At 38.9% G+C, this 21513-nt stretch overlaps 1 protein-coding gene across 2 annotated transcripts in view; it reads left to right on the forward strand.

Moving 5' to 3' along the window:
• NMNAT3 (nicotinamide nucleotide adenylyltransferase 3) overlaps nt 1–21513 on the forward strand; it is a 144359-nt gene that overhangs the window by 103006 nt on the left and 19840 nt on the right. For both annotated transcript variants that reach the window (XM_036747893.1, XM_036747892.1), the window contains one exon: nt 17453–17636. In XM_036747893.1, coding sequence (XP_036603788.1) covers nt 17453–17636 — 184 coding nt within the window. The remainder of the gene's footprint in view (nt 1–17452; nt 17637–21513) is intronic.

Here is a 21513-nt window from a genome sequence, read left to right on the forward strand (position 1 = left end):
AGACAAAACACTACCTGGGTACTTGAGAAGAAAGGACTTAACCCACCATGAGCCAACATGGAGTTAAAAACAGTGACCTGTTTGATCAATACAAGACAAGATCATTCCCATATTCCTAAGGAGCCCTTATTGCGTTAGCACAGGAACTGTAGGACCTGGATGGGCACAAAAGAAGGCTTCTTTTAAACAGAAGCACTCTGTCCCAGGGGATGTTCAGAGGCTCCAATGTGGTCTCTACAATAAAGGCCTAGATGTTAGAACACTGGCCCCTTAGGATTAGATGACAAGCATTATATGCTAGTGAGTGGGAATACTTTAAAAGCTTTTGATGCAAGGGTTTTTTTTTAATTAGCCTCATATATGGTATACCATTGAAATGAATATAAAATGGGGCCATAAGCCATGAATATGTGTCACTCTTCTTCAACTATATTTCATATTGATAGAATTTATAACTTTTTGACATTAGAACAGTTTTTTGTCAATAATATAATTTTGGAGTTGGTAATGGAAACTGGTCCTTCTATAAATCAATAAAAAATCATATATCATGTTCATATTGTTATCGGAACCCATCTAAAATTATCGTCTCCTCCACCATCACAGTCTTCTGCTAGGTATCAGCCTTGATAATATTATAATGCAAATGCCTCAGATTCAGACTCAGACCAGTTGGTCTAGAAATGGTCCATAGGCCCTATTTTACATAACCACCACTATTAGCACCAAGTATATAATCTTGATGACCTATGCAGTGCAATTGAAGAATTAAAGGATTTACTAACTGATTATTCAGCAACATTTCGTCTTACTGAGTAGAAAAGGAAGCTTTTTAATTTTGTTTTAATTTTGTCCATAAAATTATGCTCTGTGTTTAGTTGCAGCATTTAACTTAGTGATGACCTATTTTACAGAATCCATGGCAAATCTTAGACTGTATTCTTCAGTATAATAATAAGTACATTGAAAAATTTTATTGAAAAATGACAAGGATGTTAGCACATCATCAAAGTTCACTGAATTGCTAAAGGTATAAAGTTAGGTCTCACCTGAATTTCGAAAATAGGTCATACAATGAAAGGTATTAACTATTAACAAAATACCTTTCCTCTCAGATCTACATATCTACTTGTCTTCTTATCATGTTTAATGGAAATATTGATGTCTGTTGATAGGAAAATATCTTGCCTTAGGTCATCACATTTCAGGAGCCAAGAAAGAAGATGGTATAGAGTGGGGATGGGGGAACTGCAGCTTTGAGGCCACATGTGGCCTTCTAGGTCCTTGGGTGTGGCCTTTGACCTAGTCCAAGTTTTACAGAACAAATCCTTTTATTAAGGAGATTTGTTCTGTGTAGTTTGGATTCAGTCAAAGGGCTGTACTTGAGGACCTAGAGAGCCCTATGTGGCCTTGAGGCTGCAAGTTCCCCATCCCTGGTATAGAGTGTGGTTAGGGAGAGGGGAATCAGTCAGCAACAGTCAACGAGCATTTTATTAAGTGCTTACTATATACTAGGCATCGAAAGTGAATAAACACCTGAAAAGCTACTTATTGGAAAACCTCAGTCATTTATAATAAGAGCTTGTAGGATTGATGTATAGAAATTGTAGGTAAAGATGATAATTAGATTCAACCTTCTTTACAATAAGCTCAGATGATTTTTGAAGTTTCTGGCTGCTCTAGGTTGAGGGCTCAAGCAAACTGAGAAACATTTATCTTGCAAAATACTCCCATATTGAATTGGGTGTTGAGTCCAGAGTTGAGTGACCCAGAACTGAAATTCATTTAATCTGCTCTTCATGATAATGTTAGCCTTTAAAGCATAGCTGAAAACTAGTAGTACTGAATATAATTTTACCACCTTCCTCTTCCTCTTTACAGTATAATCAGACTAAAGGCAAACAGCACAAAGCAGCAACAGTGAAGGACCAAGTAGCCCATGTGAGCAGTGGTCAGCTTTTGAAAATTAAGAGGCCCTATGATTTAGAAGTTATTCAGATGTTTTTAAAACTGGAAAACTTAATTTGAAGGGGAGAATTATTACATATAGAAGGGGAGAAAAGAAAGAGCTAAATGATCAGAAGGAAACTTAGAAAGCTAGAGGATCATTGTAAGTTTTTAACACATTAAGGGAACTTAATATCTTAAGGCTCCAACTAAATGAATTTCAATTCATTTCATCTGTAGCCTATATTACCCAACTGTGGATTCACATGGACTATTTTGCTCATTGTAGAATATTTTGGAAAATAGATGTAGTTCAGTTGACTCAAACCCCTGTATCAGTTTATTTGGGTACCTCCAAATTTACCTGAACTCAATTTGCTCCTTGCTTGGTTGGTTGGATTCCTCCTTAATTTGCTTCTTACTAACTGACCAAGAGCATGCAGTAAAAGTAAAATATTTAATTGGGATCAAAACAATTAGCAAGGCATGGAGAAAATTTCACACATTCCCAAGGTTCAGCACAGTTATTTTTTTTTTTTAGGTTGTATCTGTGTTTATTTCTCTCAGAGTGAGTGGCATGCATGTGTTCATGCACAGGAGCCAGTTTGGAACTGAACTCACTTTGGGGTTACAGTGTATAATTTATATACCCTTTTAACAGGGACCAATGTCATTCCATCATCATTTTACCCCTGGACAGAGAAAATATCTCTATATCAGACCACTTCCAGCTATAACAGACCACTCCCAGCCTTGGACTATCTAGACAAAAGAATCTTTCTCCACCCAAGCTTAAGTAGAACACAATGGGCTTCCCTACTTCAGATTAAATTACTTGCAAGCTTTGGTGGGGGCTGACTGAGATAAGGATAGTTAAAACAATCTCATTCGTTATCTCATTCATTATCCTTCTGAAGAAAAACTGACCTTAAAGTCAGAACTTTGGAAGAAGGAGGCTGGGGAAGATGGAAATCTCTAAGATATTGGTTATTAATAATCATTTTTCATATTCCCACATCTAATGAGAGGCTTAGAGGTGTATCACTAACTAATATGACCAACACTTTATCAAGGGTTTTGAGACTTATGATGGGTAACAATGTAGGGGGGCAGGGAAGGGGGAGAAGTTGATCAACACAAAAGCACATCATTTTTCAGTTGTGTCTTATTCAACTCTTCATGACCCCATTTGGGGTTTTCTTAGGAAAATATTAGAATCTAATCTCTGCCTTTCCTCCCCATCCCACTCTCCCTAATTTTCTAGCTTTGTAGAGGAGACAAAGAAAACAATTGCTTTAGGGATAGAGGTGATTTATAAAACTCTCTGGAGTCATATGACCAAGGTTCCAGCACCATCCATTAATGCCCTGAATGCCCATTCATAGTATGTCTCAATCTCAGTACCTGTCTACACAACCTGAATATTTCCTCTACTTGCTCTGTGGCAAGTCTCTGGATTCTCAGGATTTAGACCTGCATTTCTAGGCTTATGGCTGGTACCGTTGGCAGACCCTCTCCACACAGCTACTATCTACTCCAGCCCCCAAAGGTCCCTCCCATCAGACTCTGCATTTCCCCTTACAATGTCCATTCTTCACAGGCATTAAGTCTCATGGAAAATTGAGTCCTGGGAAACACTGTGGAGTGAGTGAGTGACTTCTCTCTGGCCTCAAGAAATATGCAAAATGCCAAACCTTAATTAACCCATTTCTCTCTAGTATGCACCAGTGAAACAACAAATATTCATTAAAGGTCTAAGCTATATAGAACACTAAGCTAAGCACTGAAAGAGATACAGAGTTTAAATAAGATATGGCATCTTCCTTCATAGAAATTATAGCCTAGCAATAAAGACTTTAATAATTTAAAAAGCAAAAGGATTTTAAGTTTTCCAGAGCCAAATGATTGAGAGGAAAAACACAAAATTATTTCTAACAGGAGAGAAATAGCAAAGAACACTAAAGATCCTTTTAGGAAAGATCAAAAAGGAAGTTTAAAACTATTAAATAAGAGCAAAATCTGTTGATTCTTTGCCATGTTTTCAGAAACTGCATACAAAAGAAAACAAGATATTTGGAAATGAAAGAAATAAATACCTCACACAGAAGACAGCATGTACATTAAAAAAATAATAATCCTAAGGACCTGAGGAGTCTTTATATTCTGTATGTGGCATCTAAGTTAGTTCAAAGACAAAATCCATGTACAGAGAGAAATGAGAAAAACTAAAGGAAAATCAGGACAGAAGACAAACAATTTCAGAGGGCACTGAGGAGTATTTGAAAGAAACACATAGAATGAATAGACTTGAAGGAAACTGAGCTCTGGTTCTGTTGGGACTAATTGTTGTTCTAGACAGCTTATCTTTTACTTCAAGTTTAATTGATAGAAACTAGATCTATTTTTCATCTTGTACCCTATCTCAGTGGTGCAGAGCCAAGGGTGAAACTCTCTTTGAAATGGATGGAAACCTCATGCTAGCATTAGTAGTACCATGGGCATGTAGAACAGGACAAGAAATGAGCAGTCTAATTATTTTTAAGTTTTATTTATGACATTAGGTATGTTTGGTTGGTTGGTTTTTACCCCCATAGTCACAGGTTGTCCCTGATTCCTGGAATACATTCCATATTCATCTTCTCCTCCTAGATTCCCAAGCCTGCTTCAAAGTCCAGATCAAATGCCACCTCTTAGATGAAGCTTTGCCTGATCCCTGCAGCTTTGTGCTCCAGCTGTCTCTGCTGCCAAAATTGTCTTATATCTACATTGTATATATTCGATATCTACACAATGTGTTATTCCCCTAGTAGACTATAAGTTCCTTCTTTGAGACTGGAGGCTAATTTATTTTTATGTTTATATCTTCATCACCTAGCACTGTGCCTGGCGACTACTAGGTACTTAAAAAATGCTTGTTTATTGACTGATTCTGCAAGTCCAAGATTGGTCATTGCATTTAAGTTGAATATAGCAGCCTTTGATTATTGTTTTTGTCTGTGCTACTGTAGTCATTATGTGTTGTTATCCTAGCTCTACCTTCATTCTGCATCAATTCATATAAATCTTCCCATATTTCTCAGAATTCCTCATATTTTTTCATTTTTATAGCATAGTAACATTCTTTTTCATCAGTATACCACAGCTTGCTCATCCATTTCCCAACAGATTGATAGCTACTTTGTTTCCATTTGTTTGTCACCACAAAAAGTTAGGCCAGCTAATTGATTTGGAGAATGTATTAATAAATTTTTGGCCTGAGAAATGTAAAACTTTGTCTATAAATCAATCAAAGAAAATTAAAATAGAAAACTATGCACAATTAGAACTTTAAAATATCAACTAGATTCCTTTCATTCACGGTTGGTTTTAGAGCCAAGTTTATTTTAATAATAATGATGATGATGATGATGATAATAGTTAGCATTTACATAGTGCTCTAAGGTTTGCAACACTCTTCACAAATAGTATCTCATTTTATCCTAACAAGAACCCTGGGAACTGGATGCTATTGTCACCTTTTTAAAGATGACAAAACTGAGGCAGACAGAGGGTTATTTGTCCAGAGTCGTATAACTAAGAATATGTCTAAGGACGGATTTGAACTGAGGTTTTCTTGATTCCAAGTCCAGTCCTCCATCTGCTTTGCTGCTTAACTGCCTGGTTGTGACTAAGGTCTTCATTGTTTAATGCCATTGTCCCTTTATTTATTAGATTATTTATAGCACCAGCTGATTAATTTGGAGGGGGGGGGTAGGTTTTTGGCTCCATGGAGCCATCTCCTAGAGTCCTATGCAGGGAGGATGATCAGGATGGAAGAAGATAAAGAGAGGGACCAAAAAAAAAAAAGCAAATCAAGCCATCTCACCTCACCTTCTAGGGAATTTATCTTTCCCCGGCCGGAAGGAGTTTGATAGATAGGGTTGTGTGACCAGAAGAGGAGAATTGATCTGTTTTGAGTTAAGATACCCATTATTAATGTCTGGTCTTTGTTTTGCTGCCCCTCGTTTGCCTCACTCAAGACAGAATACATTTAATTGACTTTCTGCCATTCATCTGTGCTTATCCTCATCACTGGTTTCTGTAATGCTCTCTGTTTAATATATTATTTAAATGCCACATTTAATTTGAAAGAAATTTATCTACTTTACCATGGCCTACAGAGGCAATCCTATAGATTTAGAGTTGAGAGAGACTTTAAAGATCTTCAAGTTCAAATGTGGTGACCAGGGCCAAGAGAGCTCAGGTGTCTGGCCCAAGGTCACATAGAAAGCTAGTGGCAGAGCTGGGATTTGAACTCAGGTCCTCTGATTCCATATCCAGGGCCTTACCTTATTTATTTTTCCTTAGAAGTGTTTTTTGTATGTCTCCCTCCCACTCCTGCATGTCCATTAACAAGGTCCATTTTGTATGTCCATTCCTATGGTTTTTCTGTTAGTCCAGTCTCCTTTCACTCCTCCCCCACAACCAGATTACCATGGTGACCTCTTACCAGCCTTCCTGCTCTCCATTTTGCCCTTCTCCAATCCATCCTTCACCAGGCTGATGAAACAGTCTTAAAACACTGTTTTCATCATGTCGTTTTATCCCTGCTTTTATGGAGCTCACAATCTGGTAGAAAAGGTACCACCACACCTATGCAATACAATGAAGTATTCATGCGTGTGTGTGTGTGTGTGTGTGTGAGGAAAGGTTCAGAATTCAAGGAAGGCAAGATCATTTCTGAATCAAGGTGATGAGGGAAAGCTTCACAAAAGAGATAGCATTTGAGCTGGGTCTTAAAGGATAAGTAAGATTTGAAAAACTAGGCATTGCAGTAGATAGAGTACTGGCCCTGGAATCTGGGAGACCTGAATTCAAATCCAGCCTCAGATACTTACTAGCTGAGTGACCCTAGGCAAGTCACTTAACTCTGATTATTTCCAAAAACAAAAACAGAAAACAAAAAGTCTTGGGAAGGAAGGATATTCTAGTTGTAGAGTACCATTAAAAGCATAAAAGTGCGAAAGCATTAGACATGTACAAGAGACAGAGAGCAATCTACTTTGGCTTTCCATTACCTATGGCAGGCCTGTATAACATGTGGCCTGTGGGCCGCTTGTAGCCCACTAAAGGATTTCAGGCATCCTGCAAAAAAATGTAGAGGATGTAAAAGAAAGTAAAGATGTAACAACTGCTTTTTCCATGACCAGCTTAACCTGCCTTCTACCAGTCACTATTGTGCCTGTCATGTAACTTGGCGGGTAGGTTGCCACTGCACACTCTCTCTCCTGTTTGTCATGGGACCCATGGAAACCAACCACCATCAGTCTGTCTCTAGTCTGAGGAGCAATTTCATGATAAATAAAAATCTTAAGTAATAAGTGTAATTAATTGATATTAATTGAAAATTCCTCTTTTTTTTTTAATATGGTTTATTTGCAAAATAGTTTGGTAAGCCCCTAAAAACATATCTGTGGCCTGAAGCTTAGCCTCATTTTAATTTTGGCCCCTACCTACTGCCAAGCTGTGCAGGGCTGACCTATGGGATAAAGCTTCTTAACCTGGCACTTAAGGCCTCAACTATCTTTCAAAAGTATGAAGTTGCACCTTTGTGGTTTTCCTCATAAGAATTCCCACTCAGAGTGCCCTGTGCCTCTTCATCCCCTCCCCTTGATCCCCTCACCCTCTCGCTTCTCTATAAGGAGCTTACCTATCCTTTATGGTCCATCTTAAATCCTAACTACTTCATAGAGCCTTCCCTGATGATTAAACAAATCCCTGATTAAACAAATCCATGATGATCTCTTCCAGGTAAGGTACCATACCTGTTTCTTTGTATTACCCTCAACACCCAGCATGGTGCCGTACTCAGAATAGGCAATTAGCAACAATGTTGGCTGGTTGATTAGCCACTTTCCATGCACTTATGTTATCAACTCTTGAGCATCCATTAGACAAGAATTTAAGGATCAGAATTGAAAATTCATATTATATGCTATATAAAGAATAAATCCCTATTCTAATCTTCCTAAATAGGAAATCTCAGACCATATTTTTATCTCTTTTACTTAGAAAATTATAATAGTAGGAGAGTGTAATCAGAGTGAATACTATTCAGCCCTTAGTCCTTGAGCCACTTATTATTCTTTCACATATAACTTATGGCTGTTCAAGATTTCTATATGAGAATATTGTATTACATTAGACCCTACAGTGTATACAGTAGTAATATGGATTTCTTTGTTAATGGTGATTGCAAAAGCAGTTCCAAAGTCACTTAACTGTGAGGACCACTGATCAAAGTCATTTAAAATCTGGCAAAGCCTCATTAATTCACATTAATAACTGGGCAACACATTACAAATTACCAGACTTTGAACATTAGAATACATTAGAATACAAAATATAAAAGCAGTAACATTACAAAACATTTTTCTCAATTGTTTTGACAAGTGTAGTTTTGTTTTAAATATTTATAGTAATTTGTAATAATAGGGTGATATAAATGTGCTGAGGCATACTTTGTGAAAATAATGAAATCTTTATAGTCCAAAATGTTATTAAGCCATTGCCTCAGAGGAATACGAGACTGTAGAAATGTTTTTGAACGCTAAAAGAATCCTTTTAAAGTGCTGGCAGAAATCAGTCAATTTGTTCAGGTTTCTAGTAGCAGTTCCCAGCTTTATCCCAAGTAATTTTATAGGGAGATTCAGGGCTCTGAATTAAGCAAGCTAGCTTAATTAATATTTGTGCTATATATACTGTGCTAGGTGCTAGGGATACAGAGACAAAAATGATTCAGTCCTTGCCCTCAAGGAGTTTATATCTGTTCTATCAGAGGCAATATATAAAGATATATGGCATTTACACAAAACAAATGCAAGTAATTGCATAACACTTGCAAAACAAAAAATGCATGTAATTTTGGGAAAGAGGACACTAGCAGCTGGGCTGAGCTGGAAAGACTTCATGTAGAACAGGCCTGCACAGCCTGCAGCCCGTGAAAAATGTAGAGGCCCGCAGGCCAGAAGTTGTGCCAGCCTGATATAGAAGGTGGTGTTCGAGCTGCAAATTGAAGGAAACAACAGATTCTAAGGGGCAGAGGTCAAGGGCAAGTGAATTACAAGTGTGGGGAACTTTCCGTCAGCTAAAAGGCATGTAACAAGGTAAAAGAAGGCCAGTCTAGAAGGACTGTATAAGGAAAGAATCATGTATAAAGAAGCTGGAAAGGCAGGTTAGAAAGTATTATACATGCCAGCCAAATTTCTGTTTGATTCTGGAAGTAATAGGGAGCCATTGGAATTCACTCAGTAGAGAGAGGTGTGACGTGGTCATACCTGCACTTTATAAAAATCATTTTGTTGCTGGTTGAAGGGAAGTTATTGCTGACCCTGCTTTGCTCCTTGGGTTCAATGATCTTTGGCACCTAATTGCTGATTAGTTTTTCCCCATCCCCAAAGCTTAAAACTGCACTAAGGCTTTTTGGGATACCCTGTATAACTAGACACCATTGTTTTTAATTAATCAGTATCTTAAAATAGGTTAATCAGTCAAACAGACTAGATAGTTCTAGCAGTAAAGATGTAGTTCTATCCAAAAAATTCTGAGCTGGCCTCTACAACTTGGATTATACTCATCTTGGAGATAGACTTAAAACTAAAACCCTGATCTATTCCTAGGACCTGTGCCCTTAATTGGGAGATTCTTGGTCTTTCCTGAGAATACTTGAAGTCAGAAAGGCTACCTAGGTCTACTGGATCTCGAATAGTTGATCTTTTGGGAATTGTTAGGAAAGTCTGTCGGGAACTAACAAGGGGAAAAAGGATCATAAATATGAAACTTAAAACCCTCAATTTATAGATGAGGAAATTGAGGCATCTATCCTTGCATTTGGTGCATGAGCTAACCACCAGCTTTTATGCCATCTTGATTGGCTCTCCTTGTTCTCAGAAAGACAAAAAATTCTAATAAAATAAAAAAGAGGTGACAATGCCATATGTCTAGACCAAAAAAGACTGAAACAGGTTAATATGGCTAGCTGGTATGCAGGAGCAGCTTATTGAATTATTGCTGGATTTTAACAAGGGATAAGGAGGTGAGGAAGGGGGTGGGGTAAAAGGGTTAAGCTTCGTGAGAACCATTGACTGAACTGAGAGGAGGCTTATGCCTTAGGAACAAACAGGACTCTAAAGCACGTTGACCCCATAAAATCTAGATCTCAGGATCCTTTCTATCTGAGAGTTTTGAAAACTCTGGCAGAAACGTATTTGTTATAGGGCCTATATAGCTGGAAGGGGCTTAAGAGATAATCTCTAATTCAAACTCCTTATATCACAAACTAGGAAACTGAAGCCCGTATAGGTGTCTAATACTGTTAGTGTTAATTTAAAATATGTACATACTCATTATCCAAATTATTCTTATATCACAAACTAGGAAACTGAAGCCCATATAGGTGTCTAATACTGTTAGTGTTAATTTAAAATATGTACATACCCATTATCCAAATTATTCTTATATCACAAACTAGGAAACTGAAGCCCATATAGGTGTCTAATACTGTTAGTGTTAATTTAAAATATGTACATACCCATTATCCAAATTATTCTTATATCACAAACTAGGAAACTGAAGCCCATATAGGTGTCTTAATACTGTTAGTGTTAATTTAAAATATGTACATACCCATTATCTAAATTATTCTCATCACCAAGCAATCTGTTGCTTTCCTAATTGTGTTAATAAGAAGTGATATAGAGTCTTTCTTGATTTATTATTTCATAATTTTCTTTTTCTTTTTTTTTTTGGCTTGTTTATTTTTACTGATCTATCTCGTCTCAATGCTATAACAGTAACAATTGCTTTCCCAGTATGCAGACCAACTCAGAAAGAAACTAAACCATCAGATGTGGTATCTTTGTAGCAAAGAAATAACTCAGAAAACCAAATATGAGTATCAAGAGAGTCCACATATACAAAACTCTTACATATTAATATCCTTAAGGGTCTGGTTCACTTGCCACCACATTTTCCATGAAGCCTTCTTTAATGTCCCTGGCTATAAGTGATGGCATCCTCTTTGAATCTCTCATACGCTTTATTTGGACCTCTTTTATGTACCACATTCTATTCATTTTGTAGCTATTTATACACACATACTGTTCCTCATACAGGCTCCTTAAGCACAGCTTCCATTTCTTATTTCATCTTTGTATCACAAGGGCTTTGCAAAGTGCTTTGTACATAATAAGCATTTGTTGAATTCTTTGATTAAGAGCCCAATTCTGAACTTTCACCTAGTCTCCTTGAAAGCCGCATCCTTTTCATTTTAGTGCCTTTTTAACAGTTTTTCTTAGCAGTTTAGTTGGCACCAACCTTAAGAAGATTCTTTAGCATTCTGTAATGATTTAAAATAAACTAATTTTTGATCAGCTTTCTTTCCTCTTTGAACAAGCCTTAACACAATTGTCTCGTACATGAGAGAAAGAGTAGGCAAGCCAACACCTCCTCCAATAGAGCCCCATCAAGGAAATCATGTGAATCCATCTAACCCCAAAAACCCTCATTTAAGAATATACTTAAAAGCCCGACTGACTGAATGCAACAGTTTTAAAGACTCTCTCAGATGTGAATTTTTGCTTTGGACCTTGATCCTGGTTGTGGCTCTGCCCTTTGATCCCAGTGGTTGTCTTATTGCCCACAGGCTTCACCAACTTACATGGACCAGTTGTTTGTCTCTAACCCTTTCAATACTACTTTGCCTGGCAATCTGTTCCAACCTTTTGTGTTTTCCATGCAGCCCCTGCTCACACTGATGAGCTCTCATACTTCCCAGCTTCCTAATTCCTCAGCATCCTTCAATTGCATGACATCATTCTTCACTCCACCTCAGCTCCGCATAAGGATGGTCACACACTGGATCTCACTATTACTCAGAAGTGTTCTACTTCTTTAATTGAAAATTTTGACATTCTTCTATCTAACCATAATCTCTTATCATTCCATCTCTCCCTATGCCTCTCTCTAATGCTCCTAAACCTATTTTTGGACCTCACTGTGATTCATTATCCCTCTGTTCCTCCAATCCCTCCACTTTCCAAGGCCATTAGCTGTACTTTGACTTTACTTTCCTCATTTTCCAATCTCCACTCCATAGTTCTCCATTTATCCCTAAAAGTCCTCTGCTTTAATTACCTCACCTCTTTCTCCTATCACCATCATCTCTTTCCAGACTTCAGCTCTGGATTACTCCTACCATCCACATCTTCCTCCCTTGCTTGCAGGCTAGAGCCCAGAATAGAACTGGAGGAAGTCATATAAACATGCTGACTTGGCACCTTGTTAATTATTGTTATTCAACTCCAACTGGGCCCTCCCTCCTGTAAGGGAATCCTTGTATTTCTCTGTAACTGATTCCTTTGTCTCATTCCTATATCAGTAAGGCAAGATTCACGACCTCGAGGATGACCATGAACATGCCTGTATGGTTCAGAATCACAAAGTATGAAAAAACTCTCTAGGTAGAAGGCAGAGGAAGTATAACATTTATTTAGATTCCAGAGGATAAAATCCCCAAGACCAATAATCCCAATTCGATATAGCAGTAATTATATTCCAAAACTAGTAAGCCCACCTCAATGTAGCAACAAGGAAATTATAACACAGTATTATAGCAAGGAACCAAATCATCCTGTAACCTTCCTTCCTGCTAGGGCTTTCCTGTAAACAATCACTCACAAATCCTAACTCTGCTCAGCACTCTGTTCTTCAGCTCTGATGACGCTGACTCTCTCAATGTTTGCTCTTCAGTGCCCTCTTGCTGTCTGCTGCTCTCTTTATATACAGTCCTACCCAGCATCTGATTGGCTAGAATTCAGGTCTCTGGTTGGCTGAATTCATGATTGACTAGAACTCAGTACACATACCATTGGCTATGGTCTTAGCAACTCCCCTTAGGGCCCTGAGGGCTTCATGCCCATATCAGCTTAGTTCCTGGTAAGTAGAGGCTTTAGCCCTAGTTCCAAACAAAGATATAATCAAGCTTTCCCACCTAGCCCCACCTGAGGCCTCCTGAATGGGTGGGGAAGATCTTTGATCACATTAATACTACAATCCCCCACAGAAGCTTTTCCAAACTATCTCTTTTCTCCTCAGACCCTCTCACACATCTCCCTTCTCCTAACCCATCCCTCACCTGAGACTTTCACCTATTACTTTACTGAGAAAAATGAGGCTGTTTGACAAGAGCTCCATTTTCTCCCTTTCTCTAAACCCCTTGACATCATCGTTCACTATTCTCTTTTCTTCCCAATAAAAATGCCCCTCTCTTTGCCAAGGCCAACCTCTGTGTGTGTGTCCTTGATGCCATTCCTTTCTTCTCCATCAGAATGAAACCTCAAGTATCCCCGCTCTCCTGAATCTTCAGCCTCCCCCTATTTACAGGTTCTTTCCTTATTGCCTTCAAGCATGCTTAAGTCTCCCACATCCATAAAAAATCCTTCATTAGATCCTACGATTCCATCAGTCTTATGTCTCTTCTCTCTCTCTGTTGACTAAATCCCTCAAAAAAGTTTTCCACACTAGCTCTACTTCCTCTGCTCTCACTTATCCTTCAGCCTTTTGCAATCTGTAGTGTGTCCTTCTAACTCAATTGATACTGCTTACTCCAAAATTAACAGCGACCTCTTGATTACAAAGACTGGTGGTCTTTGCCCAATCATCATCTTACTGGATCTCTCTGTAGTATTTGACACTATTGATCACTGTCTCCTCCAACATAATTTCTCTTTCCTGGGTGTGTGTGACCCCATCTTTTCCTGCTTCTCTTCCTCCTGCCCATTTTGACTGCTCCTTCTAGATCTCCTTTGCTGGCTCATCAGCCATATCATACTAACTGCAGGTATTCCCCATGACTCTCCTAGGACCTCTTCTGTTCTCTCTATATGTCTTCTCTCTTGGTAACCTCACCAGTTCCCATGGGTTTAATTTTTATCTCTATGCAGATGACTCACAGATCTATAGATCCAAGTCTGGGCACCAGTCCCACATCACCAATTGACTATAGAATGTTTCAAACTGAACATTCTTGGCACATCTCAAACTCCACATGGCCAAAATTGAACTCAGTGTCTTTCTGCTCCCAAACCACCCACTCTTTCAAACTTCCCTATTTCTCTCTAAGGAGCCACCTTTTCTGTAATCTCCTATGTTTATAAGCTCATAATTATCCTTGAATCTCTACTCTTCCTCACTACAAATACTCAATAAGTTGCCATATCTTGCTCATTCTTTTGCCACATCTCTCACCTCTGATCCCTTCTCTCTACTCACACAGATAACACCTTAGTACGTAAAATCCTTCATCATTTGTCCCCTAGATCTTCACAACAGTCTCTTAATTGTTCTGTCTGCCTCAGGCCTCTCCACATATCAGTCCATTGTTCGTGACAGCCAAAGTGATTTTCCTTAAGCACAGATGTGACCATGTCGTTCTCTTACTCAGCTAATTCTAGTGGATCTCTATTGCCTTTAGGATAAAATACAAACTATTCTGTTTATTCTCCCTTATTCTCTTTCTTATATATTTAAATATATTAACTGTATTAATGTAAATTTTCTTATTTATTCTCTTTTAAAGTCTTTCATAACCTGACACCAACCTAATTTTCTAGACTCAGTGAATAATGCTCTCCATCCCACATTCTGCAGTATAGTCCAATTGGCCTCTTTGTTCCTCAACTATCTTACTCCATCTCCCATCTCCATGTCTTTGCACTGGTCCTCCCTTATGCCTAGAATGAACTCCCTTCTCATCTCTACCTCACAGACTCCTTCTCTTCCTCCAAGAAACAGCTCAAGTACCACCTTCTACGTGAAGCCTTTTCTGATCTCCCCTACTGCTAGTGCCCTCCCTCCCAAACTAACTTGTATTTAACTACTTTGTATGTAATTGTAATTATTCTCTTTTTATTAATTATGTTTATACATATATGTTTGTACATACATATTATATATACATACATGCATATGTAATATACATATTGTGTATTTTGTGTGTGTGTGTACTTGTCACCCAATTAGAATATAATCTAATTGCAATTCTGAATTATTTGTATTTACATCCCCAGCACCTGCCATATAGTAGGCACATAATAAATGCTTGTTGATTGATTGAGATCAGGATGCTGGAAGTGGAGGCCTTCTGGGAAGGGCAGAAATCACCCAATTGTTTCTATTCTTGCTTCCCTATTCCCAACCCAGAGAGATGACCTGATCCTATGACTCATGGGGTTCAGACTTTGACAAGCTAGCCCCTCAAGTCTTACAAGGGTACAGGGAAAGGTGTTGCATGAGAAGACTAGCTCAAGAGAACACCCCAGGACCAAGAAGCAAATGTGCCGAGGAGGTAGCACCCCAGGAACTGCCTTGACAAATAGTGGAATTGAAGACTAGGAGGGTAGTGTAGAAGCAAGGGAGGGAACAGCATTATCCATGAGAGCCTCCATTCTGAACTACAAGCCCAGGGCTGTGGAGGCTGATCATGGATGAGGAGTGTTAGTATGGTCAGTGCTGCTGAAATATCCCTGTGAACTACAAACCTGCAAGGGGTGATTCCTTTATTTTCTTTCCTTCTTTCCTTTCCTTTACTAGGGGAAGCATGTTCCTGTTTCTCAAAACTTATCTCTGCTTCTTAAAGTTTTTTTTTTAACTTTTCTGCTTAGTCCTCTTTTATGCTGGTTTTCATGATGAATATAATTAACCACCACATTACTCACGTGTGTGTCATTGTATAAACACAAAGGATAAAAACAACATGGGAATGCCCAGGAGAAGAGAGAAGTAGATTTCATACCTATTATTTATTTCTTCTAGAGGAGTTTTCTGACTGGGGGCTTAGAGCTATAGAAAGAGAATTACTGATTCATTTTTACAACTTCCTAGAGCAAAAAGAGAAACAGTACTAGATCCATTCTCTCCAGTTGATGAGTCAGCAGTTCGGCCAGGGAGAGGCTGTGACTAGCTATCTGGAATTGGAAGAAGGAAGACCTTGCCATTTTTCTTCTCCTTATTTCCCACAGCCCAATTTGAAAAAAACTACTCCTTCCAGAGGAGGAACTAAGGAAGATTATAAGGAGAAAGTCATGCCAAAGGGGAGGAGCCAGTGGAGTGACTGGGGAGTAACAACTCACACAAAATGGGTAGAGGCAAATAAGAATGAATGTCCCCTACCACCACCAACATGGCACCATACCACCACGCCATTTCATCCGAATCTATTCAGATGAAAATGCCAAGATCCAAAAACCCTAAGTAATTTTCCTGAAGTCACATAAATAGCAGAGCTGAGATTCAAAACCCAGGCTTCTAACTCCAAATCCATTGTTCTTTCTATAATATTAGGCTGCTTCTCCAGTTGCTGACTTCTTTTTTTATGGACAAGTCCTGTACCTCAGCCAACTCCCTATCAGTTAAGTGGGCCCAGGCACATATGTTGTACCTCAGGATGCCTTAGCAAGCACCCTAGAGGATTCTGAAGCCCTGATTTGTAAGACCAATCCCTGGCCAGGCCCAGTGTGTACAAGACTTTTTGATGAGTGTTACTGTTCATTGGAAACCGAGAAAGAAATCCTTTTCTGATTTTAAAAAGTGAATCTGACGTTTTGGCTTTTAATGAGCCATCTCTTATTCTAAACTTAGAATATCATCTTCACTTGTGAGCTCTTAGTGTTTACAACTGAATCATATTTTTCCAGTTGACAAATTTATTTTCATATTTCATTAACATAGCTACCCAGATGGAAAGGGAGTTGCTTGTCAGGTAAAGTCAGGGAGGATTGTGTACCATGCTTAGCTTGTTTTAAATATCATGCTTCTATTACCTTTTCTAAAATCTGTCAGTTTGAGGCCAAGGGAATCATTTATGACTATTGTTACCACATCATTAGAAAATAAAATGATCCCATTGAGTAACCTGTAGGTTATTGTTGTTGTTGTTCAGTCATTTCTGTCGTGTCTGACTCTTCAGGACCCCATTTGGGGTTTTCTTGGCAGAGATACTGCAGTGGTTTGCCATTTCCTTCTCCAGTTCATTTTACAGATGAGGAAACTGAGGCAAACAGGGATAAGTGACTTACCCAGAGCCCAACAGCTAGTTAGCATCTGAGACTGGATTTGAACTCTTCCTGACTCCAGGCCTGGTACTCTATCCACTGGTAGTTATTCATAAACAAGTTCTTCGTTTCGTCATTCAGATTGCTACCTTGGTGCAGTTGTTAGAATTCAAAATTCACTAGCTTTATTTTTAGTTAGCTTGATTCTCTCTTTTGTAAATGAATTTTTGGAGGAGTTTATATACTCATTCAGCTCTTTTTTAATGTTGTTTAATGGAGCTAATACTCCCATAATAGGATCTTGAACAGTATAAACTGACAAATAGATACATTGATTTTCAGCACTTGCATAAATTTCAGAATCCCATTATGTATATCCATAAATGGATAAAATATCTCTACTTTCTCTTACCAAGGAAGGTACCAGGTGATTGAAGGCATAATTTCCCCTGTAAATGACAGCTATGGAAAGAAAAACCTTGCAGCTGCAAAACATCGGGTCGCCATGGTACGACTGGCCCTACAGACATCCAGCTGGATTCGAGTGGATCAATGGGAAAGCGAACAAAAGGAATGGATAGAAACAGTGAAGGTGTTGAGGTAATAATGGCATCCTTTTTGTGGCTGGGGATGACAAGAAAACCACAGGGGGTTTACATGGAAACCCTTGGTTTAAAAAAAAAAAGCCCACAAAAAAGGTGATAACCAGACCTTTGGCCAAGCCTTCTTAATCACAAATAAGGAAGTGTTCTCCCTTTGAGAGATACACACAGTTACATTGTAAGGGTCATTTAATTACCACAGTGAAAGTCTTCGTGTAGTTTCTCTCTCTCTCTCTCTGTCTCTCCTTCTCTCATTCACTCACTATAGTAGACCAAAAGCCACTCCGGAGAGTGTTACTATTAGGTCGTAGACTCTCATGGACAGTGTATCTGACATGCACAATGTAAACCATGATTGCATTTTCTCCATAGTGCATATATACAGAATCAAACCACTGCAGAAAAAAATACATCCTTCACATCATCATAAGTGTTTATGTAACACTTTAAGATTTTCAAAGTGCTATATAAATATTATCTCATTTTATTCTCATAACAACCCTGAGTATAGGTGTCTTCCTTATCCCCATTTTACAGATGAGGAAACTGAGTCATGATGGCTAAGTGACCTTCCCAGGGTCACACAGCTAGCTAAATATCCAAGGCTGGATTTGAACCCAGATTTTCTAAAATTACAAAGAAGTAACATAAACAAATGACTTACTGGATGTGTTTATTTCAAAACTGAGGTTTGATTCCAACATTGTTTTGTCTTCTGCTTCATTTAGCAAAGAGAAGGTTTGATGGGGTGTGGGATTGGGGAAGTGGGGTCATAATAACTACCTTCAGGTATTTAATAGGATGTCATGTTAAAGAGGAGTTAGATTTATTCTTCTTGACATTAGAGAGCAGAACCAAATGCAATAAGTGGACATTGTAGAAAAATAAATTTGACCTAAGGAAAGCCTTAACAGTTAAAGCCACCTTACAGTAAAATGGGCTGTCTCAAGAGGGAATGATTTTCCCTTCCTTGGATGTTCTTATGTGGAACCAAGATGGCCACTTGTTAGGGTTGTTATAGAAGGAATCTTTTTCCAGGTTCAGGTTGGACTAGATAATCTCTGAAGTCTCTTTCAACTCTGAGAACCTGTGATTGTTTGTCATGTGTGATCATAGACACAGTAAGTTTTGTGTCATGTGCGAAAATACTGATTGGCAAATGAAAACCCACTTTAAACTGTCGATCACTTTTGCTGAGTTTTATGTCACTATATTACATCCATTGCTGTGGTAATAAAGCGGAGAAAATAGTTGTTATATAAAAATCCAAAAAAAAAACCCAAACCCATATTATTCAACACTAAGCCTATATCCACAATATTATCAAATCCATCTTCTGGTTTGTGTTTGTTTAGACAGTCATGCAAAAAAAAAAAAAACACAAACACATTTGAAGGTGACAGAAGGTGACATGTGACCTCAAGGATACAGAATGGGACACAACCAATTTAGTATGGGAGGTAGTGTAGAAGACTGGAAAACAAGCCTAGGCTGAATATGGTATAATAAACCTGGACTTAGAAATACCTGGATTCAAATCATGCCCTTTATACTTAATAACTGTGTGACCATTGGCATATCTATATTAGCAAGGCAATAATCACAATGTAGACAATAATTGTAAATATGCCTGTGTAGTCCTGTATCACAAAATAGAAGAGACTCTCTATATAGAAGGTAGAAGTAAACCATTTATTCAGACACCAGAGAACCAGATCCCAAAACCAGTAAGTCCAATCTATCATAGCAGCAAAGACTCCATCTCAAAACCATTCCTGCCCCATGCTGGGCCGCTGCCACCAACAAGCACAGCATAGCTAGCACACATCTGCTCTCTCCCTCAGCTCTAACCACTCTAAGCATTTCCTGCTCCACCCCTCCAGTTCCTCTCTTTCAGCAAGCTCCTCCCACCACATATGACTGAGGCTTCCTGTGATATAAGCAGGTCACATTGGCCTATTAAAGGGGGAAAAGATCTTCAAATTTAAATTACCATTACAACGTCACATAAGATACCTGAGCCTCCATTTTCCATAGAATGGAGATAATACCTTTGATACCTACCACGTAAAGTTACTATGAGCCTCAGATGACAAAATTATGTTAAATGCTTTGCAGCTTTTAAGGTTCTGCATAGATATAGCCCGTGTCCCAGGGAGTATCTCTTCCCACAAGGGGCTCTGGATTCAAGTAGCCCAAAGTTCAGTTCTTAGGGGAACTTGATCCCCAAGAAAAGGAATTGATCTTTTTCTCATTCTCTATGGCTTATCCGCCTCACCTAGCGTTCTAGGAGAACTTTCTTAAGTAAAGCTGAGGTATGGCTCACATCTAGGATTTCCCAAAAGGGATTAATAGATTGCCTTCTAGAAAAGGTACTCAATGTACAAAGTATAAGACAGCTATTTATTTCCTCCACTCAAAAGAAATGCTTAAAACACAAAAGTATAAGACAGCTATTTATTTCCTCCACTCAAAAGAAATGCTTAAAACCACACATTGACAAATACTTAAAACATGAAACAGTAACCAACCTTCCTATTATATACTCCAAGGAGGCAAAGACAACTTTATAGGGTGGTTCAACGGATATTTCATGTTCACTTTGGGTTTCTACTGTCTGGAAAAGTTACAAGTCCAGATATATTGGCTGGCAAGACCTAGATCTTGAAATCTGTTGGCTTTAAAATCCTACTAGCGGTGCTGTCTTTTTCCCAGAAGCTATTGTAGAAATCACCTTTTATCAGGAAACTAGCTTAGGAATTCTTCAGCTAACAAAGTAGACACCAAGCCTTTAAACAGACGTCTCTCAGGATTTCCCTTCTATCTTCCATCCTTGGGGAAAGCAACACAAAGCAGAAGAGGCAGCTGGAGTGTTGTGGTTCATTCTTTCATCTAGGCAAGATATGTTCTCACAGGCCTGTGAGATGTTTCAGGCAAGTTCCCTCCTTTCCTCACTTCAAGGCCAGGGAAAGCTAGGTTCCAAACCAAGCAGAACTGAGAGAGTCAGGAAGATAGACAGCGAGATAGAGAGAAAAAGGATGGGAGAAGCAGAGAGAGAGAGAGAGAGAGAGAGAGAGAGAGAGAGAGAGAGAGAGAGAGAAGGGGGAGGAAAAGAGGAAGAAAAAGAAGGAAAGAGAGGGAAGGGGAGAGAGAAAAAAGAGGAAAAAGAAAAGAAGGAGGAAGGGGGGGGGAAAGAAAGAGGAAGGAGAGAGGAGGAGGAGAAGAGGGGAAAGAAGGTAGAGAGAGATGGAGTTTTTCTTCACAATTTCAACTAGAGTCTACCAAGTGGACAGATCCCCCTGGCTCAGTCATTAATCCTCTTTAATACATTCTAGTCTTGGGGCCAAGGGATCCCTCAGAACTGCTATGTTGCTAATATACTTTAGAAAGTAGCCAAGTCCCATACCACATAGAGACAGACTCAGTAGTGCTCAGCTCACTCCTGCTACATAAACATAAATTAGCATAATCCTAGATTCTTATACACTCCCCATCCCAGAGTTTCTGAACCTCTAGTTTCCTGTGTATAAATCCCATTACCCAACCCCAGCACCTCACTCTCTTACTTCCATCGCACTCAAAGCAAAGCCCCCAATGTCCCAATCCAGATCTGCCTTCCCTTACTGCTGGGTCCTCTGAAATGCCTGCTCCATAATTAATAAACTTCTTTTCCTCTTAAACCCCTCCCTTTCTCACCACTTCCATCTTCTAGCACTCACTGAGACCTGATGCCATCTTGATGATACCATTTCCTCACCGCCCTTTCTATACTGATTACACTTTCAGTAGTAATACCCCCAACTCACTGTTTGTGATAGGGGACTCAAAATATTCCCTGTTTCCCATTGCCAGACTCTCCTACCACCATCATGCTT

This window comes from Trichosurus vulpecula, chromosome 2, assembly GCF_011100635.1.
Source record: "Trichosurus vulpecula isolate mTriVul1 chromosome 2, mTriVul1.pri, whole genome shotgun sequence".
Taxonomy (NCBI): domain Eukaryota; kingdom Metazoa; phylum Chordata; class Mammalia; order Diprotodontia; family Phalangeridae; genus Trichosurus; species Trichosurus vulpecula.